Source organism: Amphimedon queenslandica, unplaced genomic scaffold (assembly GCF_000090795.2).
Source record: "Amphimedon queenslandica unplaced genomic scaffold, v1.1 AMPQUscaffold_13521, whole genome shotgun sequence".
Lineage (NCBI taxonomy): Eukaryota > Metazoa > Porifera > Demospongiae > Haplosclerida > Niphatidae > Amphimedon > Amphimedon queenslandica.
Window position 1 is genome coordinate 1,355,283 of NW_003546243.1, and position 9,491 is coordinate 1,364,773.

At 37.6% G+C, this 9,491-nt stretch overlaps 3 protein-coding genes and 1 non-coding gene across 4 annotated transcripts; 2 read left to right on the forward strand and 2 right to left on the reverse strand.

Annotated features, from left to right (window-relative positions):
- Positions 1-8: 8 nt before the first annotated feature.
- Trnas-uga (transfer RNA serine (anticodon UGA)) lies at positions 9-90 on the reverse strand. Its single transcript has one exon. It is a non-coding gene; the product is annotated as a tRNA-Ser (tRNA).
- Positions 28-4,018, forward strand: LOC100638284 (leucine-rich repeat and coiled-coil domain-containing protein 1-like). Its single transcript, XM_011404242.2, has 18 exons — positions 28-176; positions 222-271; positions 334-531; positions 577-613; positions 667-768; positions 822-922; positions 970-1,060; positions 1,106-1,224; positions 1,296-1,430; positions 2,116-2,255; positions 2,307-2,423; positions 2,481-2,565; positions 2,625-2,738; positions 2,791-2,937; positions 2,988-3,176; positions 3,232-3,306; positions 3,350-3,558; positions 3,613-4,018. The coding sequence occupies exons 1-18, from the start codon at positions 158-160 to the stop codon at positions 4,010-4,012; spliced, it is 2,328 nt and encodes a 775-aa protein (XP_011402544.1). The 5' UTR covers positions 28-157; the 3' UTR covers positions 4,013-4,018.
- A 23-nt stretch (positions 4,019-4,041) lies between these two features.
- Positions 4,042-8,042, forward strand: LOC100638412 (ankyrin repeat and SAM domain-containing protein 6-like). Its single transcript, XM_019994404.1, has 12 exons — positions 4,042-4,190; positions 4,262-4,535; positions 4,587-5,019; positions 5,107-5,264; positions 5,325-5,514; positions 5,673-5,785; positions 5,901-6,074; positions 6,154-6,823; positions 7,205-7,269; positions 7,323-7,454; positions 7,523-7,550; positions 7,606-8,042. The coding sequence occupies exons 2-12, from the start codon at positions 4,284-4,286 to the stop codon at positions 7,635-7,637; spliced, it is 2,247 nt and encodes a 748-aa protein (XP_019849963.1). The 5' UTR covers positions 4,042-4,190; positions 4,262-4,283; the 3' UTR covers positions 7,638-8,042.
- A 52-nt stretch (positions 8,043-8,094) lies between these two features.
- LOC100636561 (uncharacterized) lies at positions 8,095-9,483 on the reverse strand. Its single transcript, XM_003382491.2, has 6 exons — positions 9,084-9,483; positions 8,975-9,036; positions 8,833-8,930; positions 8,421-8,780; positions 8,306-8,376; positions 8,095-8,258 (listed from the first exon to the last, which is right to left on the reverse strand). Exons 1-6 carry the CDS (start codon positions 9,394-9,396, stop codon positions 8,248-8,250), a joined length of 915 nt encoding a protein of 304 aa, XP_003382539.1. The 5' UTR covers positions 9,397-9,483; the 3' UTR covers positions 8,095-8,247.
- Positions 9,484-9,491: the final 8 nt, after the last annotated feature.

Here is a 9,491-nt window from a genome sequence, read left to right on the forward strand (position 1 = left end):
AAAAAAGACGCTGCGAGTAGGGTTCGAACCTACGCGGGGAGACCCCATTGGATTTCAAGTCCAACGCCTTAACCACTCGGCCATCGCAGCTACTACGATATTATGGTGTAGAGTAATTTTACATAATCATGTGCTAGTGCAATTTTGGCGGGGTAAGATGGCGGCAGCAAAAACAAGTTAGTTATCGTTGTAAAAGACATTGAATTTAAATGCAAATATAGCTCTGGATGCCTTCCTTGATTTCTTGGACTATAGCAGTGACAATGAGAAAGTATGCTATGCTTATTTGTCCAAATATTGATCGTCCCTCCCTCATTCCTCTTCATAATCTAGCAAGACAGGACACTAGAAACTCCTCATATTGACAGGGTCCTGCAACAGTACAATGGTGGGACTAAAAAGAAACCCTCTAGATCCACAGAAGGGAAAGTGGGCGTGGCTGAGACTTCCCCGTCACCTAGCAACAACTATGGGAACCGACTTGTAGCACTGGAAAGCCAAATAAAGGAACTAATGCAAGATAAAACCAAGGTATTCATACTCGTAATTTTAATTATTTTCTTGTTCTAATTGAAGGAAGCACGCAAATCACTTGGAAAGACGATTATTATAGGTATATATGTATTAATTGATGGGTGTGGTTAATTCAAACTCCACCCACTGCAGGAGGAAAGAAAGCAAGTAGTGAAGAGTCAGATAGCAGCAGTGATCAAGAGAATAGAGTGAGAAATAACGTTAAAATAAGAAAGAGACCATCGAGACAAAATGGTATGTTAAATATTATTCCCTAAGACATGATTCACACACACACGCACACACAGTTAGTAGCATTGCTGATGACAAGAAAGCAAAAAACCAATTGCAGACGAGTGGAGTAGCCAGACACACTCACTGTCACACAAGAGAGCCACTCACTCATAAAGTAAATTTAGTTAAAATTGACGGATGGTATTTTAAAGTTAGCTTTAGAGAGAGGTGGAGGAAGAGAGGGAGAGAAGGTGGAAATCCGAACAAGCTTCTGTTAAACTAGCAGAGCACGTGCGTCGATTGCAATTGCAGAGTATGCAAGAATATCCAGGGATATACTGTTTATGGGTATACATAGGTGAAGACTGGCAAAAGAAGTTTGAAGTTTCAGTGACAAAGAGAAATCAGTTGGAATCAGCTCTTATCAACGAGAAGGAGAAAGCATCACAATTAAGTATTGAAATTAAAAGACTGAAAGTAATTATTATTATTATTATTATTATTATTGATTATTTACTTTATTTGCATGCATTTATCTTCTCTTTTAGACATTACAAGAAGATGAGATGGCAGATGCTAAAAGACTACAGAGACGATGTGAAGATCAGTCCAAGAGACTCTTTGACTATGAGGAACAAGTTGAACGACTGGAGAGAGCACGATCACAGCTCTTTACTGATACAGTGAGTCATTATTTCACTGTATATAATAGCAGGGTTTCCCATAAAGCCACTGATGAGAATTTTTTAACTATAAAAATTCATTAAAAAATCCAGTTTTGATTGGAATCAGCTCAAACTAGATGTACAACATCAGAACATGTATATGTATCAGAAAAAAATATGAAAATGGAGAATTCTTTGCTAGTCATTTTTGGCGAAATTTGACTGAAGTCCCTGTACTTATAGTACAGGACTTTGGCCCGATTTTTGAGTAACTTAAAAAATTCGTAAAAAATCCAATTTTGATCAGAATCAGCTCAAACTTTCTACACAACTTAAGTACATGTATATGCATCAGAAAATATTATAAAAATGAAAAATTCTCTACTTGTCATTTTTGGTGAAATTTGACCAAAGTCCCTGTACTATAGTACAGGGACTTTGGCCTGATTTTTGAGCAACTTTAAAAATTCATAAAAAATCCAAAATCGATCCGAATCAGCTCAAACTTGCTACGCAACATAAGAACATGTATATGCATCAGAAAAAATTATAAAAATGCAAAATTCTCTCCTAGCCTTTTTTTGACAAAATACTGTAGCTAAACAGCACACCTTATAAGCTGGCAAGAAACTGAGCACTATGTCAAAACCTGTGGGAAACCTTGTAATAATAATAGTTATAGTAAATGAAGTTATATTATTAGAGTGAAAGCTTAAGAGAGGCTGAGACAAGAGCAGCTGCTAGCGAGAGAGAAGTGTCTCTCCAGCAACAAGCTATAAAGAAGCTGGAATTACAACTCCAGCAACTCCAGGATCTACTGGCCACTAGAGAGCGTGAGCATCAGTAAGGGAAATTTCAGTATAGGCATAACACCTATTAGTGTATCATCTGTAGGAAAGATTTAGAGAGACTCCAGCCTTTGGAGAGCCATAGCGTACAAGAACTGATACAGAGAGAGCTGGAAAGGGAAAGAATGAGATCCGAAACAATTGCACTTCAACTTAAGGAGAAGTAATGCTAGATTTATATTCCTGTACATTACAGTCCACCATCTCCTTGCTCTCTCAGACTTCAGACTCAGCAAAAGGCATACAGAGATCTTGAAGAAGAGTTTAGAGCTGGACTCCGCATTGAGGCTGCACGCTATCAGCAAGTTAGTTAATTTGACAATAATCAAACTGGATATGGGCCGGTATCCATTCCATCCTTTAGCTGGAAACTGATCATGTTAAGTTAGCTGAAGATCTGGCATTGTGTCAGGATCAATTGGAATCAACAAGGGGCAAAGAAAATCAAGCTACGTCACTTATAAGTGAATTGTCTTCTGTAAGAGAATACCTTCAGATCTCACATATGCAAAGAGACCTTCTTCATTTAGATTGTAAAAGAGCAGAAGGTGAGGATATCTGATTTACTGAGCAGTCGTCAAGAGCTCAATAAACAACTTGACAATAAAACTAAGCAGTTGGACACAGAGACAATAGCACGAGCTAAGTATGAAGAAAGAGTTCAGATATTACAAGAAGTATGAGAGATCATAGCATATGGGGAGCATTCTATGTATTTCTTTCATAGGAGAACACTAATTTACTGGCTAGACTGTCTGCACAGGACTCATTGTTAGTTGGACTGAGAGAAGAAAAGAAACTATGGAGTCAAGAATTAGCTAATCAAGGAGCTGCATTGGCTCAAGATCGTGGTCGCTATGAATCAAAAATCGAATCACTTCAGATACAAGTGTCTGAGTTACAGGAGCTAGCACAGGTATACAGTGTATATTGAAGAAAAGTAAGGCAGATTGAATCCCATTTATTTCTAGAATAACAAAACTACTATAAGAGTTCGTGAAAAAGTGATAGAAGATCAAACCTCAACTATAAAATCCTTAAAGGAGGTAAGGATGATGTCACAACTCTCTAATGGATCTGTTTCTCTAGGAAGCTCAGGATCTTAAGAGGCAGCTATCAACAAACCAGTCAGACCTGTTAGACAAGATTGATGAGTTGAATGGGCAGATTGAAGAGGAGAGAAGCAGAAGGGAAGAGAGTCAAGAGCAACTTGGTGTGGAAACTGAACAGAAAATTTATATTGAAGAGCAGTTACATGAATCACAGAATAGCACCAAGAAATGGAAAGACAAATATAGGTAATGTGTTCAATTTTGGCTTTTACTAATTAATTTGTTGAATTGTTGTTTCAGTAAGTTGAAGGGACAGTGGGAAGAGAGAATTGGGCTTATATCAGCACTGGAAGAAAGTGTACAACAGCTTCAGGAAAGATCAAGACAGAGAGAAGAAAAGCTAATGAATGAAAGAGATACAGCAATAGGAGAATCAAGAGAAGCATCAGAGAGACTACTGTTGATGAAAGCTGAGCTACAAGAACAGTCTCAAAGTCAGAAGAAGATGGTAGAAGAGAGAGTAGCTGTGTTACTGAAGGAGAAAGATAGAGAGATTGATGCTGCTAATAGAAAGGTAGCAATGGCTGAAGAAGAAATGAAGCAAGTCCTGGCTGAGTCTGTTCGAGAGAGGAAAGCAATGGAAGCAAAGTTCCAAAGACTCTCAAAGGCATTTCAAGACATGCAGAAAGAATTGAGCTAATAATTATTATTATTATCTACTCTTGTTATTACTTAAAAATAAATTTTGAAGCCCACGTGATTCCACGTGTTTAGACTATCTACCGTATAACGTGTAATTTTAGAGAGGAAAATTTGAATAGAAATGGACTGAGAGATGTACAGTCAAAGCTGTGCTGAATTAACTCTTATGCAAATAGGTAAGCTTTAATTTAAATGTTCCTGGAAATCAAATGTCACAATCTTACATGAATGTAACATTTTCTCTTAGTAAACTTGTAATAGTACTGAGAATGGACCAGACTCGTAAGATCCTGTTAGCTGCCTCAAATGGAGACGTTGAAGCAATGAAAAACTATGTCTCCTCTTCTTCTATAGACACCATCACAGACGATGAAGGCTCCACCCCTCTCATGTACGCTGCCGCCAATGGACACGAGAAACTTGTAAGATTATTATTACAAGCCGAAGGAGTCGACGTCGATCAGAAAAACTGCTACGGATGGACTGCACTGCTACAAGCATCGTGTTATGGACACCACGAGGTTACATATTAATTTAATGTCACTATGTAATGTATGTACTTAATTTATCAGGTTGTATACACATTGTTACAAGCAGGGGCACAGATAAATGTCGGTAATAGCTGGGGCACCACACCTCTAGTTGCTGCCTCTCAAGGTTGCTTCATTGTCATCGCTCAAGACCTTCTCAATAGAGGGGCGGGGCTTAACACTGCGGACGAGGTTGCCTCGGTAACCCCGCTAATGGCTGCCGCTCAGTCTGGGTGTGAAGCGATCGTCGAAATGTTATTAAATGGAGGAGCCAACCCAAATGCCCGGCTCTCTATAACTGGTTGGACTGCCCTCATGCTTGCTGCACTTAATAACCACGTGGGCGTGGTCAGATTATTATTAAATGGAGGCGCCGTCCGTGAGATGAGAGATGTGAATAATTGCCGTGCTATTGATCTTGCGACTAATTTGAAACACGACAAAGTTGTATCAGCTCTCTCGGAAGATAACGCTGGTAATTTATAATTATATATATATTTATAGTTTACTAATAATTTCCAAATGGTTTACAAATAATATACTAGTGTTCTTTACTCTCTAGTTTCTTCATCAATGGATGTTGATATATTTGATGTTGTGAAGCAAGGCAATATTGAAATGCTTCAAGAAATCCTCACCAAATATAAAGTATCGGTTACAGTTACTGATAAAGACGGGGCCACACCTCTCATGTATGCTGCCAGAAAAAGTGATACACAGGTAATACATTCAGACTGTAACAGGTTTATTTTTATTTATTTTATTTCTGTGTGTTTATAGATATGTCAGTTGTTGATTGAATCTGGTGCTGATATCGATGCCCAAGACTATTATCATGGCTGGACAGCATTCATGCATGCAGTTCACCACAAGCAGCACAAAGTGGCTAAACTCCTCGCAGAGAATGGAGCTAATGTCACACTGAGAGCAAAGAATGGGTCCTCTGCCTTTGACATTGCTAATCTTATTGGTAAAGAGATAAGTGAGATTATGTGTGGGGCAATGAATGGGCTTTGTAACATAAATAAGAGTCATATTTTATTTTGTTTGATAGATAAAGTACATGTAATACTACTGAAATAACAGAAAGAATTTAGATTATTATTGTCATCATTACTGATATTTTAGGTGATGTGCATATGATAAAGCTAATAGCACAAGTTACAATACAGAATATGAGCAAGAGGGACAACATTAAGATAAAATTGTCTGTACTTGATGAGAATGAAGAAGAAGATGAGGTATAATGTTATATACTTTTAGTAAACTATACTAGTAAAATATTTGTATATTGTTAGTAAACTACTAGTGCACAATATTAGTAAATAGTATTTATAGTCTTTGTCTTTATTTTAGATATCAACTGACACTGTTCCTAAAGTCTCACCCTCACCTCCTCCTCCAATAATTTCAAGTCAAGATGACACTGCTAGCGATGAGGAAGTGAAGGAAGACGTATCTGCTGAGGACATCCTTAGGAGAGTATCAAACGCTTATCTTGCCAGTGGAGCAATGCCAGCAAACTTATTGGTAAGACAATAGGCATGCATGTGAACCAAGAGTACTCTTGAATTGATGTAAACTGTTTTCTATTGATTGATTCTTATAGGAGAATCCAGGATTGCTGCGTCCACAATCCTTGTCTCCTTTTTCCGGCCGGAGCCCATCACCTGAGCTAGAGCCTCATCAGATCTTACCTGCCGTCACCAAACAGTTTCAACCGCGGCCGGTCTCACCTCGTGCAGTCTCACCTCGTGCAGTCTCACCTCGTGCTGTCTCTCCCTCTCCCAAAGCTCCTCCAATCATAGTCCCAGAACAAAGAGCAGTCAATAACAGCAAAAGAGAAAAGAAAGAGAGACAACTGCCGAAACTACAATTTGTATATCCTCCTGGTGCTATGAACTCTGTCTCAAAATCTCGTTCTTTTATTCCTCCTCCTCTTCCCCAGTCTCCCCTCAGTCCAATCAAGTCCCCACGTTCATTGCCTAGAAATGCTTTCAAGTTTCCTCCTTCGTCTGGTCCTTCTCGTCAGTCTCCCTCTTTCCCTTTCCCCCCTCCTCCTCAGAGTGGCTCATTCAGGAGGGACCTCAACCCCTTTCCTTTGAAACAGAATAAGTTTCCTAGTTTCGAGGTCACTCGGACTTCCGGTGGCAGGTACAAGGCAGGCGGTATTGGAGGGAACTTCCCTAGTTTACAGAGCCAGTCTCGGTCGAAGCAATCGACTAAGAACACTTTGCAGCTTAATTTGAAGCCAGCAAAGTTTAATAACAAAGGCCCTGGTGAGACTTAGTGTTACTATACATGTACATGTATATGTGTTTTGTCTTAAAACTGGTTGTATATTTACTTTAAAGTTTGAACCCATTGATATGTGCAGGGTTTTCCACGGGATTTTAGCATAGTGTTAATACAGTGTTTTGTCAGTGGATTGTCAAGTTGCTTCAAAATTGGACCAAAAACCCTTTAGTACAGGGTATTTCGACAAAAATCAGAGGGAGAGAATTTTTCATTTTTATCATTTTTTCTAATACACGTACATGTCCTTATGCTGTGTATCAACTTTGAGCTGATTCCAATCAAATTTGGATTTTTAATGAATTTTTAAAGTTGCTAAAAAACCAATTATTATTATTATTATTATTATTATTATTTTATTACAGATCTAAAGACAGCTCTAGAGAGTGCATCGCTAGGTCAGTATTACCCCTTGCTCAAAGAACAAGAGGTATTTATTTGTTAGATTAATTATATATATTGACCACACCTCCCTGTGTACAGATGGATACGTACACATTTCTCATTCTCACCGAAGAGGATTTAATTGATATGGGAGTGGCCAATCATCAAGATCGTAGTCGTCTGTTAGCTCTAAGCAATAGATTACGAGAGATACAATCACCACGTTCGCCTGTTAGTTACCGTAATTATTAATAGAATTAATTAACTCTCTCTCCCAATTATTTTTGTATTCTCTACAGAGGTCACCAAAGTCTCCTGGTAATTTAGGTAAAATTATTATAGTTACGTTTCCAAAGAATATTAACCACTCCCACTTTTATAGGTGGCCACGCCTTTCAGTATTCTTTACAATGATCATTATTTTGAATTATAATCCAACACTTTATACCAAAGCAACAAACACATTAAATTTATACATATTGTTTCTATCTTGGTGAATCAAACATCTTCAATCTTTCGTTCACATAACTTGAGTTATACCTCCCGTCTTGTTTCAATCCTTCAATGCTTGTCTGACTTTGTGCTTTAGATCTTTCTAAGCAATTCTGAAAGGTCTTTATTTCTTCCATACAAGGAACATCACTAAAATTGTTGCTCTTCCAACACCTCATGAGACTTGCCATGTCTGCGATACAGGGAGCCTGCTGGGTGAGTTTCCTTGAGGTTTTGACTGTTGATTTGAGTTTCATTTGTCTCATAAAAGTATGGAACCTCCTCTTTGCCAGAGAACATGTTTGATGCACCATTTTTTAATTGCTAGATCTCGTAAACTTCAGTATATTAAGATCTACATATTACTGGTTAATTATTATTGGTTATTAACACTAAATTTATCATTAAAAGAAAGAAATCATCTAAGTTTTCACTACATCACTAGCTATTTATATTTTAGTCAAAAAGAAATAGAATCTAGCTCATCTAAAATGTCACTCAAGTTTTCACTACATCACTAGCTATTTATATTTTAGTTAGAACCTGGGGGACAGTGTGTTAGATATAAAAGGTTGTTTACTGAAGTTTACCTTTCTTTGCTTTTTTATTTTTATTTGGTTCAACACGATTCTCCTTCTTTTTCATCTTCATCTTTATGCAGCTGCAATTAAGTGTATTCATAATTTAAAATGAATAGCAACTTACCATGCCACTGCAATTATGATGCTGAAAATTATCAAAACAATAGCACAAGCCAATATCAATCCTCCAAGTATTCCCCAAAGTTCGATAAATAGTTTCAAGCTATTGCGAACTTGTTCACTTGGAGTTTGTCTTGTTGGTGGGTTTGCATTGAATGATGATACATAGAGTGTTGTGAGACCTGTAGAAGCTTCAAATGCTGGGAGAGCTTGCCTTGCTATAGTCAACATAGCATTAAAATTCAATACAGAGTTGGCATTATTTGGTTGTGTGAGAAAGTAGCGCAAAGATGAAGACACTGCTGCTTTTGCCCTCAATTTTTTGTAACATGCATGACAGTTATTGAGGTTATACTCCCCAGTGCTATGGTATAGATAAAAATAACTTTTGATATTCATGCACTGATATTACATACAATCCAGATGGAAGCTGACAGTTAGCTGTCCAATTTCGACGGCAATAGGAGTTTGCTGTTGTAATTGTTATGTCACAGAAATCATCCAATATTTCCTCCTATAAAATTATAAATTCATCTTAAATCACATTTATAACTTTACATCTGTTTTGTTTGTGAGTCCTCCTAGTTCAATCAAAATGTGATCCACTTGCTCAAAGCATGCTAGGGATCTATTATAATTTGTAAATTAAAACTAGGCCATATCATACTTGAAGGTGGTCGACTATTTGAAGTAGGAGAAATAGATGGAAGTGGATTCATCATTGTACTGGATGCTATGACATTTTTAGCGGACCTGATTGTGCTTGATGCGGTAGTAGCTTCAATATTAATGGAGTTTGATTTGGTAGCATAAACTTCATTGGAAATTGATGCTACCATTCCAGCAGTAGTATCACTGATTCCAGAGCCCATGACTGCAGTTGAAACAGGATAGTTAGTCATCATCACAACGCCAGTGCTACAACTCGTTAAATACAGCAAGATCACTGTGAATGCAACTAAATATAGATGGTGATTCATATTTTAAGAAATTGAAGATATCAACAAGAAACCAAAAATAAGTTTGCACCTCGGATGAGGCGTAAAAAACTAATTTACACACTCGATCGATCGAA

What these genes read in the sequence shown, in the direction of transcription:
- LOC100638284 (XM_011404242.2), top strand. An exon ending in ACTAGAGAGCGTGAGCATCA is followed by an intron (nt 2,256 to 2,306) that starts GTAAGGGAAATT and finishes TATCATCTGTAG; the next exon opens with GAAAGATTTAGAGAGACTCC. An exon ending in CTATAAAATCCTTAAAGGAG is followed by an intron (nt 3,307 to 3,349) that starts GTAAGGATGATG and finishes CTGTTTCTCTAG; the next exon opens with GAAGCTCAGGATCTTAAGAG.
- LOC100638412 (XM_019994404.1), top strand. Translation starts at nt 4,284, where the DNA reads ATGGACCAGACTCGTAAGATCCTGTTAGCTGCCTCAAATGGAGACGTT. An exon ending in AGAATGAAGAAGAAGATGAG is followed by an intron (nt 5,786 to 5,900) that starts GTATAATGTTAT and finishes TCTTTATTTTAG; the next exon opens with ATATCAACTGACACTGTTCC. An exon ending in TACAATCACCACGTTCGCCT is followed by an intron (nt 7,455 to 7,522) that starts GTTAGTTACCGT and finishes TATTCTCTACAG; the next exon opens with AGGTCACCAAAGTCTCCTGG.
- LOC100636561 (XM_003382491.2), bottom strand. Translation starts at nt 9,396, where the DNA reads ATGAATCACCATCTATATTTAGTTGCATTCACAGTGATCTTGCTGTAT. An exon ending in GACTCACAAACAAAACAGAT is followed by an intron (nt 8,931 to 8,974) that starts GTAAAGTTATAA and finishes ATAATTTTATAG; the next exon opens with GAGGAAATATTGGATGATTT. An exon ending in ATCATAATTGCAGTGGCATG is followed by an intron (nt 8,377 to 8,420) that starts GTAAGTTGCTAT and finishes ACTTAATTGCAG; the next exon opens with CTGCATAAAGATGAAGATGA.